The sequence below is a fragment of the Tachypleus tridentatus genome, chromosome 10 (assembly GCF_004210375.1).
Source record: "Tachypleus tridentatus isolate NWPU-2018 chromosome 10, ASM421037v1, whole genome shotgun sequence".
Classification (NCBI taxonomy): Eukaryota; Metazoa; Arthropoda; class Merostomata; order Xiphosura; family Limulidae; genus Tachypleus; species Tachypleus tridentatus.
Window position 1 is genome coordinate 123,459,141 of NC_134834.1, and position 26,767 is coordinate 123,485,907.

The 26,767-nt window shown below is 33.2% G+C and overlaps 1 protein-coding gene across 2 annotated transcripts in view; it reads left to right on the top strand.

The window, feature by feature from the left end:
* The window catches only part of LOC143230246 (glycine receptor subunit alpha-2-like), a 50,688-nt gene extending 24,004 nt beyond the window's left edge, over window positions 1-26,684 (top strand). For both annotated transcript variants that reach the window (XM_076463450.1, XM_076463448.1), the window contains 4 exons: window positions 15,826-15,960; window positions 16,327-16,556; window positions 16,854-17,003; window positions 25,731-26,684. In XM_076463450.1, coding sequence (XP_076319565.1) covers window positions 15,826-15,960; window positions 16,327-16,556; window positions 16,854-17,003; window positions 25,731-25,976 — 761 coding nt within the window. In that variant the 3' untranslated portion in view covers window positions 25,977-26,684. The remainder of the gene's footprint in view (window positions 1-15,825; window positions 15,961-16,326; window positions 16,557-16,853; window positions 17,004-25,730) is intronic.
* The last annotated feature ends 83 nt before the right edge of the window (window positions 26,685-26,767 follow it).

A 26,767-nucleotide genomic window follows, 5' to 3' on the forward strand; every position in this document is an offset into this window, starting at 1 on the left:
GAAACCCTGTCACAACAAAGATGCTCGCCCTTTTAGCCGTGGGGTCGTTATAATATGACAGTCAATCCTACTATTCGTTGGTAAAAGAGTAGCCCAAGAGTTGGCGGTGGGTGGTGATAACTAGCTGCTTTCCCTCCAGTCTTACACTACTAAATTAGGGACGACTAGAGCAGATAGCCCTCGTGTAGCTTTGTGTGAAATTAAAAACAAAAACCAAAGTTAAAATGAAATAAAAAATAAAATAAATCAGACAGGCGTAAATGGAAAAGATGCAAGTGATAAAAACATTACATATTTACTGTCTGGAACCACTTACTTTTATATTCCTGAATGGAAATAGGGTATAAACCATTTCATTTTGTAATATACACAAGAATAAAGACAGCCGGAAAGGACTTTACACAAGAATAAAGACAGCCAGAAAGGACTTTACACAAGAATAAAGACAGCCGGAAAGGACTTTACACAAGAATAAAGACAGCCGGAAAGGACTTTACACAAGAATAAAGATAGCCGGAAAGGACTTTACACAAGAATAAAGACAGCCGGAAAGGACTTTACACAAGAATAAAGGCAGCCGGAAAGGACTTTACACAAGAATAAAGATAGCCGGAAAGGACTTTACACAAGAATAAAGATAGCCCGGAAGGACTTTACACAAGAATAAAGACAGCCGGAAAGGACTTTACACAAGAATAAAGACAGCCGGAAAGGACTTTACACAAGAATAAAGGCAGCCGGAAAGGACTATACACAAGAATAAAGACAGCCGGAAAGGACTTTACACAAGAATAAAGATAGCCGGAAAGGACTTTACACAAGAATAAAGACAGCCGGAAAGGACTTTACACAAGAATAAAGACAGCCAGAAAGGACTTTACACAAGAATAAAGACAGCCGGAAAGGACTTTACACAAGAATAAATATAGCCGGAAAGGACTTTACACAAGAATAAAGACAGCCGGAAAGGACTTTACACAAGAATAAAGATAGCCGGAAAGGACTTTACACAGGAATAAAGATAGCTGGAAAGGATTTTTTTTTCTTACAAAATATTTGAAACCCGTCAGAGGCCTTTGATTGATTGTTGCTAAGCTACAAAATAACCTATCTACTCTCGGTCTACTACAAGTTTCGAGACCCTATTTTTACACTGTCATAAGCCTGTACAGTTGCCGTTGGGCCACTGTCGGATATCTTTTAATCGGTATGACTGTTACACTTTACTTTCTCTTCTTTGACCCACAAGTATGACAAACAAACTTTCCATTATTTTCCCTTACTCACAAGTAAACAGCTCCAGATGTAGGCTAATTCCTCGAGCTACTTCAAGGTCCTGATTGTAACACTGATCTCCAGAAGTAGAACGTATTTCTCGTTATTGCAGTGACTTTGGAAAGCCGATAATTCTCTTAGTTGGCTAAAAAATAAATAAGAATTAGAGAAAGACTGAGAACTGTAAGAGACGTTATACATTTACTCTATTTTATTACACGTGGAAGGTGAATGCTGTTTAAGGAATTTTACGTCACAAAAGTTGAAAGTTTGTTACTTTACACTTTAGGTCAACTTAAGATTTCTTTAAGTAGATGAAATACGTCAGATAATTTTGATATATTGTGCTTTAAGAAGCACCGAGACTCAAACGATGTGGGGGAGCTTTTCTAAAACAACAAAGAAGGAGTATCTGTCGGAAAGTGAAATATACAACAGGTCTTGATTGAGTTTTTCTAAAACAACAAAGAAGGAGTATCTGTCGGAAAGTGAAATGTACAACAGGTTTTGATTGAGTTTTTCTAAAACAACAAAGAAGGAGTATCTGTCGGAAAGTGAAATGTACAACAGGTCTTGATTGAGTTTTTCTAAAACAACAAAGAAGGAGTATCTGTCGGAAAATAAAATACACAACAGGTCTTGATTGAGTTTTTCTAAAACAACAAAGAAGGAGTATCTGTCGGAAAGTGAAATATACAACAGGTCTTGATTGAGTTTTTCTAAAACAACAAAGAAGGAGTATCTGTCGGAAAATAAAATACACAACAGGTCTTGATTGAGTTTTTCTAAAACAACAAAGAAGGAGTATCTGTCGGAAAGTGAAATATACAACAGGTCTTGATTGAGTTTTTCTAAAACAACAAAGAAGGAGTATCTAAAACAACAAAGAAGGAGTATCTGTCGAAAAGTGAAATATACAACAGGTCTTGATTGAGTTTTTCTAAAACAACAAAGAAGGAGTATCTGTCGAAAAGTGAAATGTACAACAGGTTTTGATTGAGTTTTTCTAAAACAACAAAGAAGGAGTATCTGTCGAAAAGTGAAATATACAACAGGTCTTGATTGAGTTTTTCTAAACCAACAAAGAAGGAGTATCTGTCGGAAAGTGAAATATACAACAGGTCTTGATTGAGTTTTTCTAAAACAACAAAGAAGGAGTATCTGTCGGAAAGTGAAATGTACAACAGGTTTTGATTGAGTTTTTCTAAAACAACAAAGAAGGAGTATCTGTCGAAAAGTGAAATATACAACAGGTCTTGATTGAGTTTTTCTAAAACAACAAAGAGTATCTGTCGAGTATCTGTCTGAAAAGTGAAATATACAACAGGTCTTGATTGAGTTTTTCTAAAACAACAAAGAAGGAGTATCTGTCGAAAAGTGAAATATACAACAGGTCTTGATTGAGTTTTTCTAAAACAACAAAGAAGGAGTATCTGTCGAAAAGTGAAATATACAACAGGTCTTGATTGAGTTTTTCTAAAACAACAAAGAAGGAGTATCTGTCGGAAAGTGAAATATACAACAGGTCTTGATTGAGTTTTTCTAAAACAACAAAGAAGGAGTATCTGTCGGAAAGTGAAATATACAACAGGTCTTGATTGAGTTTTTCTAAAACAACAAAGAAGGAGTATCTGTCGAAAAGTGAAATATACAACAGGTCTTGATTGAGTTTTTCTAAAACAACAAAGAAGGAGTATCTGTCGAAAAGTGAAATATACAACAGGTCTTGATTGAGTTTTTCTAAAACAACAAAGAAGGAGTATCTGTCGAAAAGTGAAATGTACAACAGGTTTTGATTGAGTTTTTCTAAAACAACAAAGAAGGAGTATCTGTCGAAAAGTGAAATGTACAACAGGTTTTGATTGAGTTTTTCTAAAACAACAAAGAAGGAGTATCTGTCGAAAAGTGAAATGTACAACAGGTTTTGATTGAGTTTTCTAAAACAACAAAGAAGGAGTATCTGTCGAAAAGTGAAATATACAACAGGTTTTGATTGAGTTTTCTAAAACAACAAAGAAGGAGTATCTGTCGAAAAGTGAAATGTACAACAGGTTTTGATTGAGTTTTCTAAAACAACAAAGAAGGAGTATCTGTCGAAAAGTGAAATGTACAACAGGTCTTGATTGAGTTTTCTAAAACAACAAAGAAGGAGTATCTGTCGAAAAGTGAAATATACAACAGGTCTTGATTGAGTTTTTCTAAAACAACAAAGAAGGAGTATCTGTCGAAAAGTGAAATATACAACAGGTTTTGATTGAGTTTTTCTAAAACAACAAAGAAGGAGTATCTGTCGAAAAGTGAAATGTACAACAGGTTTTGATTGAGTTTTCTAAAACAACAAAGAAGGAGTATCTGTCGAAAAGTGAAATATACAACAGGTTTTGATTGAGTTTTCTAAAACAACAAAGAAGGAGTATCTGTCGAAAAGTGAAATATACAACAGGTTTTGATTGAGTTTTTCTAAAACAACAAAGAAGGAGTATCTGTCGAAAAGTGAAATATACAACAGGTTTTGATTGAGTTTTCTAAAACAACAAAGAAGGAGTATCTGTCGAAAAGTGAAATATACAACAGGTTTTGATTGAGTTTTCTAAAACAACAAAGAAGGAGTATCTGTCGAAAAGTGAAATATACAACAGGTCTTGATTGAGTTTTTCTAAAACAACAAAGAAGGAGTATCTGTCGAAAAGTGAAATATACAACAGGTCTTGATTGAGTTTTCTAAAACAACAAAGAAGGAGTATCTGTCGAAAAGTGAAATGTACAACAGGTTTTGATTGAGTTTTCTAAAACAACAAAGAAGGAGTATCTGTCGAAAAGTGAAATATACAACAGGTTTTGATTGAGTTTTTATCTAAAACAACAAAGAAGGAGTATCTGTCGAAAAGTGAAATATACAACAGGTTTTGATTGAGTTTTTCTAAAACAACAAAGAAGGAGTATCTGTCGAAAAGTGAAATATACAACAGGTCTTGATTGAGTTTTTCTAAAACAACAAAGAAGGAGTATCTGTCGAAAAGTGAAATATACAACAGGTCTTGATTGAGTTTTCTAAAACAACAAAGAAGGAGTATCTGTCGAAAAGTGAAATATACAACAGGTCTTGATTGAGTTTTTCTAAAACAACAAAGAAGGAGTATCTGTCGAAAAGTGAAATATACAACAGGTCTTGATTGAGTTTTTCTAAAACAACAAAGAAGGAGTATCTGTCGAAAAGTGAAATATACAACAGGTCTTGATTGAGTTTTTCTAAAACAACAAAGAAGGAGTATCTGTCGAAAAGTGAAATATACAACAGGTCTTGATTGAGTTTTCTAAAACAACAAAGAAGGAGTATCTGTCGAAAAGTGAAATATACAACAGGTCTTGATTGAGTTTTTCTAAAACAACAAAGAAGGAGTATCTGTCGAAAAGTGAAATATACAACAGGTCTTGATTGAGTTTTCTAAAACAACAAAGAAGGAGTATCTGTCGAAAAGTGAAATATACAACAGGTCTTGATTGAGTTTTCTAAAACAACAAAGAAGGAGTATCTGTCGAAAAGTGAAATATACAACAGGTCTTGATTGAGTTTTCTAAAACAACAAAGAAGGAGTATCTGTCGAAAAGTGAAATATACAACAGGTCTTGATTGAGTTTTTCTAAAACAACAAAGAAGGAGTATCTGTCGAAAAGTGAAATATACAACAGGTCTTGATTGAGTTTTTCTAAAACAACAAAGAAGGAGTATCTGTCGAAAAGTGAAATATACAACAGGTCTTGATTGAGTTTTCTAAAACAACAAAGAAGGAGTATCTGTCGAAAATCTGTGAAATATACAACAGGTCTTGATTGAGTTTTCTAAAACAACAAAGAAGGAGTATCTGTCGAAAAGTGAAATATACAACAGGTCTTGATTGAGTTTTTCTAAAACAACAAAGAAGGAGTATCTGTCGAAAAGTGAAATATACAACAGGTCTTGATTGAGTTTTCTAAAACAACAAAGAAGGAGTATCTGTCGAAAGTGAAATATACAACAGGTCTTGATTGAGTTTTCTAAAACAACAAAGAAGGAGTATCTGTCGAAAAGTGAAATATACAACAGGTCTTGATTGAGTTTTTCTAAAACAACAAAGAAGGAGTATCTGTCGAAAAGTGAAATATACAACAGGTCTTGATTGAGTTTTCTAAAACAACAAAGAAGGAGTATCTGTCGAAAAGTGAAATATACAACAGGTCTTGATTGAGTTTTCTAAAACAACAAAGAAGGAGTATCTGTCGAAAAGTGAAATATACAACAGGTCTTGATTGAGTTTTTCTAAAACAACAAAGAAGGAGTATCTGTCGAAAAGTGAAATATACAACAGGTCTTGATTGAGTTTTCTAAAACAACAAAGAAGGAGTATCTGTCGAAAAGTGAAATATACAACAGGTCTTGATTGAGTTTTTCTAAAACAACAAAGAAGGAGTATCTGTCGAAAAGTGAAATATACAACAGGTCTTGATTGAGTTTTTCTAAAACAACAAAGAAGGAGTATCTGTCGAAAAGTGAAATATACAACAGGTCTTGATTGAGTTTTTCTAAAACAACAAAGAAGGAGTATCTGTCGAAAAGTGAAATATACAACAGGTCTTGATTGAGTTTTCTAAAACAACAAAGAAGGAGTATCTGTCGAAAAGTGAAATATACAACAGGTCTTGATTGAGTTTTTCTAAAACAACAAAGTTTTCTAAAACAACAAAGAAGGAGTATCTGTCGAAAAGTGAAATATACAACAGGTCTTGATTGAGTTTTCTAAAACAACAAAGAAGGAGTATCTGTCGAAAAGTGAAATATACAACAGGTCTTGATTGAGTTTTTCTAAAACAACAAAGAAGGAGTATCTGTCGAAAAGTGAAATATACAACAGGTCTTGATTGAGTTTTCTAAAACAACAAAGAAGGAGTATCTGTCGAAAAGTGAAATATACAACAGGTCTTGATTGAGTTTTTCTAAAACAACAAAGAAGGAGTATCTGTCGAAAAGTGAAATATACAACAGGTCTTGATTGAGTTTTTCTAAAACAACAAAGAAGGAGTATCTGTCGAAAAGTGAAATATACAACAGGTCTTGATTGAGTTTTTCTAAAACAACAAAGAAGGAGTATCTGTCGAAAAGTGAAATATACAACAGGTCTTGATTGAGTTTTCTAAAACAACAAAGAAGGAGTATCTGTCGAAAAGTGAAATATACAACAGGTCTTGATTGAGTTTTCTAAAACAACAAAGAAGGAGTATCTGTCGAAAAGTGAAATATACAACAGGTCTTGATTGAGTTTTCTAAAACAACAAAGAAGGAGTATCTGTCGAAAAGTGAAATATACAACAGGTCTTGATTGAGTTTTTCTAAAACAACAAAGAAGGAGTATCTGTCGAAAAGTGAAATATACAACAGGTCTTGATTGAGTTTTTCTAAAACAACAAAGAAGGAGTATCTGTCGAAAAGTGAAATATACAACAGGTCTTGATTGAGTTTTTCTAAAACAACAAAGAAGGAGTATCTGTCGAAAAGTGAAATATACAACAGGTCTTGATTGAGTTTTTCTAAAACAACAAAGAAGGAGTATCTGTCGAAAAGTGAAATATACAACAGGTCTTGATTGAGTTTTTCTAAAACAACAAAGAAGGAGTATCTGTCGAAAAGTGAAATATACAACAGGTCTTGATTGAGTTTTTCTAAAACAACAAAGAAGGAGTATCTGTCGAAAAGTGAAATATACAACAGGTCTTGATTGAGTTTTTCTAAAACAACAAAGAAGGAGTATCTGTCGAAAAGTGAAATATACAACAGGTCTTGATTGAGTTTTGTCGAAAAGTGAAAACAACAATTGAGAAAACAACAAAGAAGAGTATCTGTCGAAAAGTGAAATATACAACAGGTCTTGATTGAGTTTTTCTAAAACAACAAAGAAGGAGTATCTGTCGAAAAGTGAAATATACAACAGGTCTTGATTGAGTTTTTCTAAAACAACAAAGAAGGAGTATCTGTCGAAAAGTGAAATATACAACAGGTCTTGATTGAGTTTTTCTAAAACAACAAAGAAGGAGTATCTGTCGAAAAGTGAAATATACAACAGGTCTTGATTGAGTTTTTCTAAAACAACAAAGAAGGAGTATCTGTCGAAAAGTGAAATATACAACAGGTCTTGATTGAGTTTTTCTAAAACAACAAAGAAGGAGTATCTGTCGAAAAGAAATATACAACAGGTCTTGATTGAGTTTTCTAAAACAACAAAGAAGGAGTATCTGTCGAAAAGTGAAATAACAGGTCTTGATTGAGTTTTCTAAAACAACAAAGAAGGAGTATCTGTCGAAAAGTGAAATATACAACAGGTCTTGATTGAGTTTTTCTAAAACAACAAAGAAGGAGTATCTGTCGAAAAGTGAAATATACAACAGGTCTTGATTGAGTTTTCTAAAACAACAAAGAAGGAGTATCTGTCGAAAAGTGAAATATACAACAGGTCTTGATTGAGTTTTTCTAAAACAACAAAGAAGGAGTATCTGTCGAAAAGTGAAATATACAACAGGTCTTGATTGAGTTTTTCTAAAACAACAAAGAAGGAGTATCTGTCGAAAAGTGAAATATACAACAGGTCTTGATTGAGTTTTTCTAAAACAACAAAGAAGGAGTATCTGTCGAAAAGTGAAATATACAACAGGTCTTGATTGAGTTTTCTAAAACAACAAAGAAGGAGTATCTGTCGAAAAGTGAAATATACAACAGGTCTTGATTGAGTTTTTCTAAAACAACAAAGAAGGAGTATCTGTCGAAAAGTGAAATATACAACAGGTTTTGATTGAGTTTTCTAAAACAACAAAGAAGGAGTATCTGTCGAAAAGTGAAATATACAACAGGTCTTGATTGAGTTTTTCTAAAACAACAAAGAAGGAGTATCTGTCGAAAAGTGAAATATACAACAGGTCTTGATTGAGTTTTCTAAAACAACAAAGAAGGAGTATCTGTCGAAAAGTGAAATATACAACAGGTCTTGATTGAGTTTTTCTAAAACAACAAAGAAGGAGTATCTGTCGAAAAGTGAAATATACAACAGGTCTTGATTGAGTTTTTCTAAAACAACAAAGAAGGAGTATCTGTCGAAAAGTGAAATATACAACAGGTCTTGAAAAGTGAAATATACAACAGGTTTTTGAGTTTTTCTAAAACAACAAAGAAGGAGTATCTGTCGAAAAGTGAAATATACAACAGGTCTTGATTGAGTTTTTCTAAAACAACAAAGAAGGAGTATCTGTCGAAAAGTGAAATACAACAGGTATTGAGTTTTCAACAGAAGTATCTGTCGATTGGTCTTGATTGAGTTTTTCTAAAACAACAAAGAAGGAGTATCTGTCGAAAAGTGAAATATACAACAGGTCTTGATTGAGTTTTTCTAAAACAACAAAGAAGGAGTATCTGTCGAAAAGTGAAATATACAACAGGTCTTGATTGAGTTTTTCTAAAACAACAAAGAAGGAGTATCTGTCGAAAAGTGAAATATACAACAGGTCTTGATTGAGTTTTCTAAAACAACAAAGAAGGAGTATCTGTCGAAAAGTGAAATATACAACAGGTCTTGATTGAGTTTTTCTAAAACAACAAAGAAGGAGTATCTGTCGAAAAGTGAAATATACAACAGGTCTTGATTGAGTTTTTCTAAAACAACAAAGAAGGAGTATCTGTCGAAAAGTGAAATATACAACAGGTCTTGATTGAGTTTTTCTAAAACAACAAAGAAGGAGTATCTGTCGAAAAGTGAAATATACAACAGGTCTTGATTGAGTTTTTCTAAAACAACAAAGAAGGAGTATCTGTCGAAAAGTGAAATATACAACAGGTCTTGATTGAGTTTTTCTAAAACAACAAAGAAGGAGTATCTGTCGAAAAGTGAAATATACAACAGGTCTTGATTGAGTTTTTCTAAAACAACAAAGAAGGAGTATCTGTCGAAAAGTGAAATATACAACAGGTCTTGATTGAGTTTTTCTAAAACAACAAAGAAGGAGTATCTGTCGAAAAGTGAAATATACAACAGGTCTTGATTGAGTTTTTCTAAAACAACAAAGAAGGAGTATCTGTCGAAAAGTGAAATATACAACAGGTCTTGATTGAGTTTTTCTAAAACAACAAAGAAGGAGTATCTGTCGAAAAGTGAAATATACAACAGGTCTTGATTGAGTTTTTCTAAAACAACAAAGAAGGAGTATCTGTCGAAAAGTGAAATATACAACAGGTCTTGATTGAGTTTTTCTAAAACAACAAAGAAGGAGTATCTGTCGAAAAGTGAAATATACAACAGGTCTTGATTGAGTTTTTCTAAAACAACAAAGAAGGAGTATCTGTCGAAAAGTGAAATATACAACAGGTCTTGATTGAGTTTTTCTAAAACAACAAAGAAGGAGTATCTGTCGAAAAGTGAAATATACAACAGGTCTTGATTGAGTTTTTCTAAAACAACAAAGAAGGAGTATCTGTCGAAAAGTGAAATATACAACAGGTCTTGATTGAGTTTTTCTAAAACAACAAAGAAGGAGTATCTGTCGAAAAGTGAAATATACAACAGGTCTTGATTGAGTTTTTCTAAAACAACAAAGAAGGAGTATCTGTCGAAAAGTGAAATATACAACAGGTCTTGATTGAGTTTTCTAAAACAACAAAGAAGGAGTATCTGTCGAAAAGTGAAATATACAACAGGTCTTGATTGAGTTTTCTAAAACAACAAAGAAGGAGTATCTGTCGAAAAGTGAAATATACAACAGGTCTTGATTGAGTTTTTCTAAAACAACAAAGAAGGAGTATCTGTCGAAAAGTGAAATATACAACAGGTCTTGATTGAGTTTTTCTAAAACAACAAAGAAGGAGTATCTGTCGAAAAGTGAAATATACAACAGGTCTTGATTGAGTTTTTCTAAAACAACAAAGAAGGAGTATCTGTCGAAAAGTGAAATATACAACAGGTCTTGATTGAGTTTTTCTAAAACAACAAAGAAGGAGTATCTGTCGAAAAGTGAAATATACAACAGGTCTTGATTGAGTTTTTCTAAAACAACAAAGAAGGAGTATCTGTCGAAAAGTGAAATATACAACAGGTCTTGATTGAGTTTTTCTAAAACAACAAAGAAGGAGTATCTGTCGAAAAGTGAAATATACAACAGGTCTTGATTGAGTTTTTCTAAAACAACAAAGAAGGAGTATCTGTCGAAAAGTGAAATATACAACAGGTCTTGATTGAGTTTTTCTAAAACAACAAAGAAGGAGTATCTGTCGAAAAGTGAAATATACAACAGGTCTTGATTGAGTTTTTCTAAAACAACAAAGAAGGAGTATCTGTCGAAAAGTGAAATATACAACAGGTCTTGATTGAGTTTTTCTAAAACAACAAAGAAGGAGTATCTGTCGAAAAGTGAAATATACAACAGGTCTTGATTGAGTTTTTCTAAAACAACAAAGAAGGAGTATCTGTCGAAAAGTGAAATATACAACAGGTCTTGATTGAGTTTTTCTAAAACAACAAAGAAGGAGTATCTGTCGAAAAGTGAAATATACAACAGGTCTTGATTGAGTTTTTCTAAAACAACAAAGAAGGAGTATCTGTCGAAAAGTGAAATATACAACAGGTCTTGATTGAGTTTTTCTAAAACAACAAAGAAGGAGTATCTGTCGAAAAGTGAAATATACAACAGGTCTTGATTGAGTTTTCTAAAACAACAAAGAAGGAGTATCTGTCGAAAAGTGAAATATACAACAGGTCTTGATTGAGTTTTTCTAAAACAACAAAGAAGGAGTATCTGTCGAAAAGTGAAATATACAACAGGTCTTGATTGAGTTTTTCTAAAACAACAAAGAAGGAGTATCTGTCGAAAAGTGAAATATACAACAGGTCTTGATTGAGTTTTCTAAAACAACAAAGAAGGAGTATCTGTCGAAAAGTGAAATATACAACAGGTCTTGATTGAGTTTTTCTAAAACAACAAAGAAGGAGTATCTGTCGAAAAGTGAAATATACAACAGGTCTTGATTGAGTTTTTCTAAAACAACAAAGAAGGAGTATCTGTCGAAAAGTGAAATATACAACAGGTCTTGATTGAGTTTTTCTAAAACAACAAAGAAGGAGTATCTGTCGAAAAGTGAAATATACAACAGGTCTTGATTGAGTTTTCTAAAACAACAAAGAAGGAGTATCTGTCGAAAAGTGAAATATACAACAGGTCTTGATTGAGTTTTTCTAAAACAACAAAGAAGGAGTATCTGTCGAAAAGTGAAATATACAACAGGTCTTGATTGAGTTTTTCTAAAACAACAAAGAAGGAGTATCTGTCGAAAAGTGAAATATACAACAGGTCTTGATTGAGTTTTTCTAAAACAACAAAGAAGGAGTATCTGTCGAAAAGTGAAATATACAACAGGTCTTGATTGAGTTTTTCTAAAAAACAACAAAGAAGGAGTATCTGTCGAAAAGTGAAATATACAACAGGTCTTGATTGAGTTTTTCTAAAACAACAAAGAAGGAGTATCTGTCGAAAAGTGAAATATACAACAGGTCTTGATTGAGTTTTTCTAAAACAACAAAGAAGGAGTATCTGTCGGAAAATAAAATATACAACAGGTCTTGATTGAGTTTTTCTAAAACAACAAAGAAGGAGTATCTGTCGAAAAGTGAAATATACAACAGGTCTTGATTGAGTTTTTCTAAAACAACAAAGAAGGAGTATCTGTCGAAAAGTGAAATATACAACAGGTCTTGATTGAGTTTTTCTAAAACAACAAAGAAGGAGTATCTGTCGAAAAGTGAAATATACAACAGGTCTTGATTGAGTTTTTCTAAAACAACAAAGAAGGAGTATCTGTCGAAAAGTGAAATATACAACAGGTCTTGATTGAGTTTTCTAAAACAACAAAGAAGGAGTATCTGTCGAAAAGTGAAATATACAACAGGTCTTGATTGAGTTTTTCTAAAACAACAAAGAAGGAGTATCTGTCGAAAAGTGAAATATACAACAGGTCTTGATTGAGTTTTTCTAAAACAACAAAGAAGGAGTATCTGTCGAAAAGTGAAATATACAACAGGTCTTGATTGAGTTTTTCTAAAACAACAAAGAAGGAGTATCTGTCGAAAAGTGAAATATACAACAGGTCTTGATTGAGTTTTTCTAAAACAACAAAGAAGGAGTATCTGTCGAAAAGTGAAATATACAACAGGTCTTGATTGAGTTTTTCTAAAACAACAAAGAAGGAGTATCTGTCGGAAAGTGAAATATACAACAGGTCTTGATTGAGTTTTTCTAAAACAACAAAGAAGGAGTATCTGTCGGAAAGTGAAATATACAACAGGTCTTGATTGAGTTTTTCTAAAACAACAAAGAAGGAGTATCTGTCGAAAAGTGAAATATACAACAGGTCTTGATTGAGTTTTTCTAAAACAACAAAGAAGGAGTATCTGTCGAAAAGTGAAATATACAACAGGTTTTGATTGAGTTTTTCTAAAACAACAAAGAAGGAGTATCTGTCGGAAAGTGAAATATACAACAGGTTTTGATTGAGTTTTTCTAAAACAACAAAGAAGGAGTATCTGTCGAAAAGTGAAATATACAACAGGTCTTGATTGAGTTTTTCTAAAACAACAAAGAAGGAGTATCTGTCGAAAAGTGAAATATACAACAGGTTTTGATTGAGTTTTTCTAAAACAACAAAGAAGGAGTATCTGTCGAAAAGTGAAATATACAACAGGTTTTGATTGAGTTTTTCTAAAACAACAAAGAAGGAGTATCTGTCGAAAAGTGAAATATACAACAGGTCTTGATTGAGTTTTTCTAAAACAACAAAGAAGGAGTATCTGTCGAAAAGTGAAATGTACAACAGGTTTTGATTGAGTTTTTCTAAAACAACAAAGAAGGAGTATCTGTCGAAAAGTGAAATGTACAACAGGTTTTGATTGAGTTTTTCTAAAACAACAAAGAAGGAGTATCTGTCGAAAAGTGAAATGTACAACAGGTTTTGATTGAGTTTTTCTAAAACAACAAAGAAGGAGTATCTGTCGAAAAGTGAAATATACAACAGGTTTTGATTGAGTTTTTCTAAAACAACAAAGAAAGAGTATCTGTATAAAGTGAAATATACAACAGGTTAGGATTGAGTTTTTCTAAAACAACAAAGAAGGTATATACAGATGTAGGCCTACAACATTCTTGATTTCTTTCTAAAACAACAAAGAAGGAGTATCTGTCGAAAAGTAAATGACAACAGGTTTCAACTGAATAGAAATTTCTAAAACAACAAAGAAGGAGTATCTGTCGAAAAGTGAAATATACAACAGGTCTTGATTTGGGGGCGACCTTTCTATATACGTTCATCTATCCGCTTTTTCGAAAATCCTATATCAGCTTATACTGAGCTTTCTTAATTTTGAACTGATTAACTAGAAAGAGGACAGCTAGTGAACAACATCCACAGCTAACTGTTGGCTACTAACTAGAAAGAGGACAGCTAGTGAACAACATCCACAGCCAACTGTTGGGCTAATAACTAGAAAGAGGACAGCTAGTGAACAACATCCACAGCCAACTGTTGGGCTACTAACTAGAAAGAGGACAGCTAGTGAACAACATCCACAGCCAACTGTTGGGCTACTAACTAGAAAGAGGACAGCTAGTGAACAACATCCACAGCCAACTGTTGGGCTACTAACTAGAAAGAGGACAGCTAGTGAACAACATCCACAGCCAACTGTTGGGCTACTAACTAGAAAGAGGACAGCTAGTGAACAACATCCACAGCCAACTGTTGGGCTACTATACTTAAAGAGTGACGTTTTTCAGTGAATCTTATTAACTAATCACAGCCAAAAAGCGTGAAATGCGATTTAGCAGCAATAAATGCATCGTGACTTTCCGATTCAAAGCAAACAGAGAAAAACGACAAATAACAAACGTATAGATTAGATGGAAGATAGATTAAAAAACTGAAAGTGTGGAGGGCGTTTATATGAGAAAAGATGCGAACCATTAATATTTGAATTTATAGCATAAGTAGAGTTGGCGTAAATGTTGCTGGTTAACTATGTTCCTTTTAGTCTTTGTTTTCTATTTTAAATTTCGTACAAAGCTACGCGATGGCTATCTGCGCTAGCCGTCCCATATTTAGCAGTGTAAGACTAGAGGGAAGGCAGCTAGTCATCAACACCCAAAGCCAACTTTTGGGATACTCTTTTTACCAACGAATAGTGGGATTGACCGTAACATTATAACGCCCCCCACGACTTACAGACCGAGCATGTTTGGTGCGACGGGGATTCGAACCCGCGACCCTCATATTACGAGTCGAACGTCTTAACCCGCTAGGCATGAAGTGTTAGAAACGGCGATTCGCAGAAATGCTTTGTGTAGATTTTCGCGAAATTTCTAAAATAAACAAACACGTTTATTCACCAGGTATGTTTGCTAGGTTAGTCCGTAATGTTTATGTTTAGACATGGATTGGTGGATAGGACTTTGGATTCGCAATCTTCAAATTTCGCCAGTGGACATGCTCGTTTTTTCAACCATGGGGACATTATATTGGTGGTAAAAGAGTAGCCCGATAGTTGAAAGAGGGTAGTGTCGACTAGTCAGCTGCCTTTTCTCTTTTAAACTAGAGACATGTAGTATGCAAGTGATTTTGCATCAAAAAATAAAGAAATAAACAAACAAATCACAGGCTCCACGATTGTTAGGTCAGTATATGTTTAATAAGTTTGATTTTCATTTGGTTTAAATGTCTCCTAGAGTATTCTGTAATTTGTTTTAGATATGAATTGTTATATCATGGTTTCACTTTACGTTGTTGCTAGGTTACTGTGTTTCTTATGTTTGAATTGTTATATCATGGTTTCATCTCATGTTGTTCCTAGGTTACTGTGCTTCTTATGTTTGAATTGTCATATGTTTTTACCTTAGGTGGTTGCTAGGTTACTGTGTTTCTTATGTTTGAATTGTTATATCATGGTTTCGGTTTACGTTGTTGCTAGATTACTGTGTTTCTTATGTTTGAATCGTTATATTATAGTTTCACCTTACGTGGCTGCGAAGTTATTCATGGTTGCTAAGTTTTACTGAATGTATAATCTGGTAACTAAGAGGTGTTTTTCTAGGCCTAACCTGGCTTTAAATCGTGTTATTATCATACTGTATTGCCCTTAAAGAAGAGAGAACGCTTTTATTTTGATTTCTGTTTTTCGAGTTCTTCCTTTGAATACTTTTTAAATTGTAACCTCAAAATGTGACTTGCAATTTGAATTTATAAATCTATTGTATCGTAATTTATAACATTAATTCCTGTTGTTCGATATTTGAAATATTTACTCTCGTGGAATTATCAGAAGTATTGTTACTGTGCTGTTTTTAAAGTAATTTTCCCGAGGATTTAATTTATTGGTGACTTAATTATCGATTTCCTAGTTATTTTATGTACATTGCACTCTACTTAATTAAAAAACATACCATCTTTAAGTTTAAGTAAATAAATCTTTCCTGTTACGAACCGAACCAATACTTGTTTAGATTCCTACCCTATCAACGTCGTACGGTACGAATGGTTAGACAGAGAAGCCACACCACTTAAACATCCGGGTCTTACTCTGCTGCAGCACAACCTGGAACTGAAAAAACTTCCCTGTACACTAGAAACTCTCACCGGTAAGAAAGAACTTTGTTTTAAAACGCTTCATTTTCAAGAGTCAGTATTTTAACATTGCGGTTTACCGACGACTCTCGCTGTTAAATATTATAATACTGTTCCTTTTAGCTATTTTAAACCTCTAAAACCTTAATGTTGTTACATATCAAATTAATTTTACTCTTAAATATTTCAATATTATTACATATGAAATTAGTTTCAGTATTAAACACTTTAAATATTATTACCTAATCAATGATTTTCAACTTTAAACACTTTGATATTGCTACATATCAAATTATTTTCACGATTAAACATTTTAATACTGTTACATATCGATGTAGTTTCACAAGTAAACACTTTAAAACAATTTTTTTTTCCCACAGTAAGATATTCGTGTCTTTCGGTGTTGTTTATCTTCGAGCGTCATATATCCCACCATTTAGTACAAGTGTTTGCACCCAGTGCCTTGATTGTCATGTTGTCTTGGTTCTCCTTTTGGATTGGAATAGACGCCATTCCTGGCAGGGTGACTTTGGTGGTAACTAGTCTACTCTCTCTCTTTACACAGTTTTCTGGAATCCGAGGGGGTCTCCCCCCTGCTTCTTATATCAATGTAAGTCTAAGTCAAAAATGAGGCTCTAACAACATATTTTACAAATGTTTAAAATAATTTCAGTATCGTAACTACTTTACATAAAATGTCTGTATCGTTACGTTGAGAATTTAACAGTCGTAGAAGCCCTATTCCAGGGACACTAAGAACTCTTAATTAAAAGTCTCTCCATACTGCCTTTATGTAGCACATAAAGACATCCGATAAATAATCTTCAAATGTTAATGAGCAAAAATTACTTTCTATATCCTTTTTGTTTTTGTAAGCACTTGCTTCAACAGACATAATTTTGAATAGGGTATCGATATATGGATGGCAACCTGCATGCTCTTTGTTTTTGCTTCATTCGCTGAGTTCGTTGTGGTGAAGTTTTTCGACAAACAGCGTCAAGTTTTCTTCAGACAACAGATGAAGAAAACACTGATAGGCGACTCCAGAAAGCATCTTGTAAGTGTCTTAATATCCTAAAATCCAGGCGTATGTCAAGTTAAATAAGTGTGAACATTGGTAGCAGCAGTGAAATTACAAAAAAAGTCTTAACTTTGGTTGTAAGTTACATAAATATCTATCAACAAATTATTTAATGTTGAAGCTCACTTGCTAATGAGTAATATGATAAAAAATGAAATAAAAAAATGAGGTCTCGAGTGAACATTTACACGAGTTTAACATCCATTATTTACTCAGTTTTTACAAAGAAATAAATGGAATACCAATAATAAGAGAAAAGAAACATTAAGTGTAAAATATGTGTATTAAAGCAATAGGTATGTGTAACACTTCCCATCATTCCGTTTTGGTAGTGTAACACTTCCCATCATTCCGTATTGGTAGTGTAACACTTCCCATCATTCCGTGTCGGTAGTGTAACACTTCCCATCATTCTGTGTTGGTAGTGTAACACTTCCCATCATTCCGTATTAGTAGTGTAACACTTCCCATCATTCTGTGTTGGTAGTGTAACACTTCCCATCATTCCGTGTTGATAGTGTAACACTTCCCATCATTCCGTTTTGGTCGTGTAGCACTTCCCATCATTCCGTATTGGTAGTGTAACACTTCCCATCATTCTGTGTTGGTAGTGTAACACTTCCCATCATTCCGTATTAGTAGTGTAACACTTCACATCATTCTGTGTTGGCAGTGTAACACTTCTCATCATTCTGTGTTGGCAGTGTAACACTTCTCATCATTCTGTGTTGGCAGTGTAACACTTCCCATCATTCTGTGTTGGCAGTGTAACACTTCCCATCATTCTGTGTTGGCAGTGTAACACTTCCCATCATTCTGTGTTGGTAGTGTAACACTTCCCATCATTCTGTGTTGGTAGTGTAACACTTCCCATCATTCTGTGTTGGTAGTGTAACACTTCCCATCATTCTGTGTTGGCAGTGTAACACTTCCCATCATTCTGTATTGGTAGTGTAACACTTCCCATCATTCTGTGTTGGCAGTGTAACACTTCCCATCATTCTGTGTTGGCAGTGTAACACTTCCCATCATTCTGTGTTGGCAGTGTAACACTTCCCATCATTCTGTGTTGGCAGTGTAACACTTCCCATCATTCTGTGTTGGCAGTGTAACACTTCCCATCATTCTGTATTGGCAGTGTAACACTTCCCATCATTCTGTGTTGGCAGTGTAACACTTCCCATCATTCTGTGTTGGTAGTGTAACACTTCCCATCATTCCGTTTTGGTAGTGTAACACTTCCCATCATTCCGTATTGGTAGTGTAACACTTCCCATCATTCTGTGTTGCCAATGTAACACTTCCCATCATTCCGTATTAGTAGTGTAACACTTCCCATCATTCTGTGTTGGCAGTGTAACACTTCCCATCATTCCGTGTTGGCAGGGTAACACTTCCCATCATTCTGTGTTGGTAGTGTAACACTTCCCATCATTCCGTTTTGGTAGTGTAACACTTCCCATCATTCCGTGTTGGTAGTGTAACACTTCCCATCATTCCGTGTTGGCAGTGTAACACTTCCCATCATTCTGTGTTGGCAGTGTAACACTTCCCATCATTCTGTATTGGTAGTGTAACACTTCCCATCATTCCGTATTGGTAGTGTAACATTTCCCATCATTCTGTGTTGGCAGTGTAACACTTCCCATCATTCTGTGTTGGCAGTGTAACACTTCCCATCATTCTGTATTGGTAGTGTAACACTTCTCATTATTTTGTGTTGGTAGTGTAACACTTCCCATCATTCCGTTTTGGTAGTGTAACACTTCCCATCATTCCGTATTGGTAGTGTAACACTTCCCATCATTCTGTGTTGGCAATGTAACACTTCCCATCATTCCGTATTAGTAGTGTAACACTTCCCATCATTCTGTGTTGGCAGTGTAACACTTCCCATCATTCCGTGTTGGTAGTGTAACACTTCCCATCATTCCGTGTTGGGAGTGTAACACTTCCCATCATTCCGTGTTGGCAGTGTAACACTTCCCATCATTCTGTGTTGGCAGTGTAACACTTCCCATCATTCCGTATTAGTAGTGTAACACTTCCCATCGTTCTGTGTTGGCAGTGTAACACTTCCCATCATTCTGTGTTGGCAGTGTAACACTTCCTATCATTCCGTGTTGATAGTGTAACACTTTCCATCATTCTGTGTTGGCAGTGTAACACTTCCCATCATTCCGTGTTGGTAGTGTAACACTTCCCATCATTCCGTGTTGGCAGTGTAACACTTCCCATCATTCCGTGTTGGCAGTGTAACATTTCCCATCATTCCGTGTTGGTAGTGTAACACTTCCCATCATTCCGTATTGGTAGGTATATGTGAAACAACTGGGATTTGTATTTTAGTTCTTAATCTTACCATGTTTATCATTTAACTGAAAATGTCTTTATAGAAATATAGCTAATGTTTCACTTCTTTTAAAGGTTATTTTACATTACGAAGCCGGATATTTTTGTATTGTAATTACCACAAAGTTTAACCTATTTTACATTGTTTTCTTTTGCTATAAAATAATTTCGAGAAGCGATGGAATTATAGTTTATATGCAAAATGATCACGTGCATTTAAAGTTTGTGTTACTATGGTGACCATGTAAATAATTCTCTCCTACGTAAAGGCTTCGAGCTTACAATCTAGAGAAGAAATTTTTCAAAGTTCGATTTAATTATGCTTGCTAAAAAAGAACGTAAAGTTACCAGTTTAACTAATGAGCTATTCCCTTCTACTAATACCATTTTCTGATAGCAAAAAGAAAACACACAGAACATAAGAACATGTTCTGTATTATAATTAGACAATATAACAATGATTGAAAATAGTCATTTCAGGTGTTTTCCAAATGTTCTTCTTTTGTAGTTGTTACGTGCAACGAAAGAACAAATAATTTCAAATCAGTAGTTCGACTGGAGGAATACTGAAATAAAACAACATTTTATCATTGGAAAACCGAAGGATTATTTTTCTCTAAATTATTGTTAATTGTGTAAAATACATCATTAGAATTATTACGCAATCATTTTATACTGTCTTTCATTTTGTAAGAAATGTTGTTGGTTGTCAAGGGCACAATGTTACGGTAACTAGATACAAAATATAATTTACCTACCTAATAGTGGATGAACTGTTGTACTAGATACAGTGTCAGGGTAGCTGTAAAATATATATTGTTCTTTGTACTATTAGAATGATTATTTTACCAGAAACAGTGTCAGAGAAACTACACAACTCACATTGTTCTTCTTTATACTATAAGAACGATTGTTGCAGTAGATACAGCGTTAGGGTAATTACACAACACATATTGTTACACCTTATACCATAAAATTATTGTTACCGTAGATGCTGAGTTAGGGTAACTGTGCAACACATGTTGTTCTACCTTATATTATATGAATGATTGTTGCAGTAGATACAGTGTTATTGTAACTACACAACACATATTGTTCTACCTTATACTATAAGAATGATTGTTGCAGTAGATACAATGTTATGGTAACTACAAAACACTTATTGTTCTACCTTATCCTATATGATTGATTGTTGCATTAGATACAGTGTTAGGGTAACAACACAACACAAATTGTTCTACCTTATACTATAAGAATAATTCGTGCAGTAGATACAGTGTTAGGGCTACTGTGCAACACATATTGTTCTACCTTATACTATAGGAATAATTGATGCAGTAGATACAGTGTGAGAATAACCGCACAAAACATATTGTTATAATCTATAAGAAAGATTTGTGCAGTAGATATAGTGTTAGCATAACTAAACAACGCATATTGTGTCTTATACTATAAAAATGGTTGTTGTTTTAGGTACAGTGTTAGCGTAACTAAACAACACATATTGTTCCTTATGCTATAATATTGGTTATTGCAGTAGATACAGTGTTAGTGTAACTACACAACACATATTCTTGCTTACACTATAAGAATGATTGCTGCACCATATACAGTATTAAGGTAACTACACATCATGTATTGTTTATTATACTATAAGAATGATTGCTGCACCAGATACAGTATTAAGGTAACAACACAATATATATTGTTCTTTGTACAATAAGGATGATTGTTGTACCAGATGCAGTGTTAGAGTAGCTACAAAACACACATTAATCTCTCTTACACTATAAGAATGATTGTTGCACCACATGTCGTCTTAGTGTAACTACACAAGACACATTGTTCCTTATACTATAAGAATGATTGTTGTAGCATATTCAGTAATAGAATAACTACACAACACATATTGTTCCTTCTAATACAAGAATGATTGGAGCAGTAGATACAGTTGTGTGCAATACATATTGTTCTACCTTATACAATATGAATGATTGTTGGAGAAGATACAGTGTTAGCGTAACTGAACAACATATATTGTTCCTTATACTATAATATTGATTATTCCAGTAGATATAGTGTTAGTGTAACTACACAACACATATTTGTTTCCTTATACTATGAGAATGATTTTTGCAGTAGATAAAGTATTAGGGTAACTACACAATATATATTGTTCTTTGTACAATAAGGATGATTGTTGTACCAGATACAGTGTTAGAGTAGCTACAAAACTCACATTAATCTCTCTTACACTATAAGAATGATTGCTGCACCACATGCAGTGCTAGTGTACCTACACAAGACACATTGTTCCTTATACAGGGTGTGCGGAAAGTCATTGTGCACTTATATATTTATTTACAGACAAAACTGCACAGTGACTTTCCAAACATCCTGTTCTATAAGAATGATTGGTGCAGTAAATACAGTGTGAAAATAACCACACAACACATATTGTTATAACTTATACTATAAGAATGATTGTTGCAGTAAATACAGTGTGAGAATAACCACACAACACATATTGTTATAACTTATACTATAACAATGATTGTTGCAGTAAATACAGTGTGAGAATAACCACACAACACATATTGTTATAACTTATACTATAAGAATGATTGTTGCAGTAAATACAGTGTGAGAATAACCACACAACACATATTGTTATAACTTATACTATAACAATGATTGTTGCAGTAAATACAGTGTGAGAATAACCACACAACACATATTGTTATAACTTATACTATAACAATGATTGTTGCAGTAAATACAGTTTGAGAATAACCACACAACACATATTGTTATAACTTATACTATAAGAATGATTGGTGCAGTAAATATAGCGTTAGGGTAACTGTGCAACACATATTGTTCTATTTTATACTATATGATTGATTGTTGTAGTAGATACAGTATTAGGGTAACAACACAATATATATTGTTCTTTGTAGAATAAGGATGATTGCTGTACCAGATACAGTATTAGAGTAGCCACACAACAAACATTATTCTCTCTTACACTATAAGAATGATTGTTGCAACATATGCAGTGTTAATGTAATTATATAACACATATTGTTCTGCCTTATATTATAAGAATGATTGTTGCATTAGGTACAGTGTTAGGATAACTACACAACACATAAGGTTCTCCCTCATACTATAAGAATGATTGTGGCAGTAGGTACAGTGTTAGGATAACTACACAACACATAAGGTTCTCCCTCATACTATAAGAATGATTGTGGCAGTAGGTACAGTGTTAGGATAACTCCACAACACATAAGGTTCTCCCTCATACTATAAAAATGATTGTGGCAGTAGGTACAGTGTTAGGATAACTACACAAGACATATTGTTCTCCCTGATGCTATATGAATGATTGTTGCATTAGGTACAGTGTTAGGGTAACTAAATAATATGTGTTGTGTAGTGGTGGACACAACACAGATATCCCATAGTGTAGCTTTGTGTTTAACTTGAAATACTCAACAACTACCTTATTTATTCAGTAGATTAAGTCATCTTTCTGTATTGTGTTTCTTGAATGTTTTTTGTTGATTTAAGTGAATAATTTGTATTTATTGTTATAATTATATTTATAATTTGTATTTATTGTTATAATTATATTTATAATTTGTATTTATTGTTATAATTATATTTATAATTTATATTTATTGTCATAATTATATATATAATTTGTATTTATTGTTATAATTATATTTATAATTTTATTTATTGTCATAATTATATTTATAATTTGTATTTATTGTTATAATTATATTTATAATTTGTATTTATTGTCATAATTATATTTATAATTTATATTTATTGTTATAATTATATTTATAATTTATATTTATTGTTATAATTATATTTATAATTTGTATTGTTATATTTTACTGTTTTTCATAAAACAGCATTAATTTTCTTTATTACTGATTGTCACGTTTTGTTGTAAGTTACTGCTTTTTATTACTCTACCTCACTGCCATATTTGATTGTTTCCTTTTGTTTTATGTCACTTGGTTGACTGCACGTTATTGTTTATTCTAAGGACATTAAAATCTATCATCGGTTTTTGTTTTTTTTTGGGGGGGGTCAGTCTGAATTGTCACGGATTATTAAAAAAAAAAGACTGAAAACTACAAAATCAATAACCATGAAATTAAAAAATATATATCATAAAAAAAGATTATTTGAGAAATGTTAAAACTTATATATAATCAAAGGAACAATTTAGTGGAACTTTAAAATCAACAGTGAAATGACTCTCAGTAGTATCTATTAGTCGGACGTGTTCAGCAGTATCTATTGGTCGGACGTGACCTTACTGATTAGCGTGCAGGAGGGTGATTCGTGTCTGTAGTGTTGAACCGTGCCTAATTAAATTGGAAATCAAATCCTATGATACAATTAGAGTAGCCCAAAAATTGGCGGATGACACTATTGTGTATGTGCCTTCCCTCTCCAGTAGTTAACGTATTTTTGTGAGAATATCCGAAACTAGTTTAACGTTTAATAAGATATTATAGCTTCATCTATTGACCACTAAATTGTGTGAGATTACGTCACTGACGGTTATTACTATTGCTATTATATTAATGGTATTTCATTACTTGTTTGCTTTTATTAAAGCACAAAGCTACACAATGGACCATCTATGCTTTGCCTACCCCGGATACCGAAACACGGTTTCTGGCATTATAAAACCTCGACATACCGCTATGCCACTTGGATGTATTGCATTAGTTACTCTTACCTACGTGTTTCTGGTCTTGTTTTTCCCTATTTTTATTTTGGTTTAAGAGGGTTTAGTTTACTTATGTCTTATTTTCAAGCTTGGGCAGTGTAATAAAACATATTGCTATATTCACGATGTGATACAATATTAATTATTAAGCTATTTTTTATCTTCCACACAAATACTTTGTTTTATTTACTAACGTCGCTTTTGGCTTGCGGGAAACAGTAAATAACCTGAGTAAATTGGTCGATGTTCGGTATTTATGTGAGTGAATTTGAAAAAAATCGACTTGAAGTACCACAAACAAATCTTTTTTTTATATAAGACAGTATTTTCGAAATTATTTCTGATATTAATTATACTTGTTTTACGGCATTACTACTAGGCTTATTCTATTTTTAACACGTCTAAGCTAACGTCTACAATAGACCTAACTAATGGGCCTAACGTTAATATATATAATAGGCGTAACCATGGACAACCACAAAAATATTTTGAAGATGGGTTTTGTTTGTTTTCTGTTGTTTTTTTTTAATTTCGCACAAAGTTACTCGAGAGCTATCTGTGCTAGCCGTCCCTCATTTAGCAGTGTAAGAGGGAAGGCAACTAGTCGTCACCACCCACCGCCAGCTCTTGGGCTACTCTTTTACCAACGATTAGTGGGATTGACCGTAACATTATAACGCTACCACGGTTGAAAGGGTGAGCATGTTTGGCGCGACGGGGATGCGAACCCGCGACCCTGAGATTTCGAGTCGCACGCCTTAACACGCTTGGCCATGCCGGGCCGCTTGAAGATGGGAATGACCTTTTACAGCATAAGTCAATATATTAAAATATTATGTATGCCTGAACGGAAACACAAATATACCAGTTTATTTTATAACATATTAAAATATTATGTATGCCTGAACAGAAACACAAATATACCAGTTTATTTTATTTTATAACATATTAAAATATTATGTATGCCTAAACAGAAACACAAATATACCAGTTTATTTTATAACATATTAAAATATTATGTATGCCTGAACGAAAACACAAATTTACCAGGTTTTTTTTATAATATATTAAAATATTATGTATGCTTGAACAGAAACACAAATATACCAGTTTATTTTATAACATATTAAAATATTATGTATGCCTGAACGAAAACACAAATATACCAGTTTATTTTATAACATATTAAAATATTATGTATGCCTGAACGAAAACACAAATTTACCAGGTTTTTTTTATAATATATTAAAATATTATGTATGCTTGAACAGAAACACAAATATACCAGTTTATTTTATAACATATTAAAATATTATGTATGCTTGAATGCAAACAAAAATTTACCATTTCTTTTATTAAAAAATGCTAAAAATATTTAATTGAACAACGATGTTAAATTTTCATCATAATAAGTGCAACTGTTTGTGAAATATATAGAGGACAAAAGTCCCCTCTTGCCCCTTCTTGCGGACTCTTATGGGCCTAATACGTTTTATGATAAGGGTAGTAAATTATAATAATGTTTTTTTCTCCAGATTAGAAAAGGCATTCACACCATGACAATTGTATAATTTTTGCTCTGGTTCCAGACCGGCTTGTCTGTTTCTGATGTAGAAAAGGGCTATGACCAAAGCAAACCTCCGATACGCCCAAGGTCAGCGTGGACTATTCCAGTGAACGTGCAGGACAACTTTCCACACAACTGGTTCAAACATCCCTCGTGGTCGATGGACTGGGTGGTCACTATTGACCACGCAGCTCGTATTTTCTTTCCTGTAGCCTTTCTCATATTCAACACGATCTATTGGCCTATACTGCTCACCAGAAAGTACTAACCGTCACACAAAGAACTCTATTCTTATTAAAATTGACTGGTATATCTTTCTTAGTGGCCAGCAAATATGAAATTGTACAAAGTAAAGTTTCTCACTTCATCATTGTCAACTAGCCTATCTTACCGACCAAAAAATATCGAACTATACACGAAGTAAAATGTTCGTAGTTTCTTATTTATCTTACTACACGTTACACAGTTGTTCATGGTAACAAACACTTGACGCTGGTAATTTTTTTGTAGCTTTAACACACCCTTCGAAAAGAAAAAAACAAAATTCTATCATAAGTATTAAGTACTAGAAATAAATTTCGAACGGTGGCGCGTTAAAATGTTACTAGTTACTTGGGCCTCCAACTCTTGTAGGAAAATTATCAAATTTACACAACCTTTGTTTTATTTCAATATTTTTTATATAAACATGACCACTACTATAAAAATAAAGAATATAAAAAATAACTCAGCTTTCTAGAGGCTGTTAACATAAAATTATCAAAAAACTTTGGATAAAAAACTGACCTCAAATTAAAACTTTACCAGGTTCATTCATTTTTTCCAACTTTACTGCTTTGCTTAAGGGATCTTATAACTGATATTTCACATGAGTAACAATATTACTTTATTATGGTTCTTGTAAGAATTTTATTTCTTAGTTTGTTTTCTTGTGTGGCTAGGATGTTTATTCTCAATAAAAGACTTATAAACCTTTGATATATTATCGAGTAGAAATTATTCAGTTAATTATGTATAGACCAGACTACACTTTCTTATATCACCATCAGTGGTTAGTGT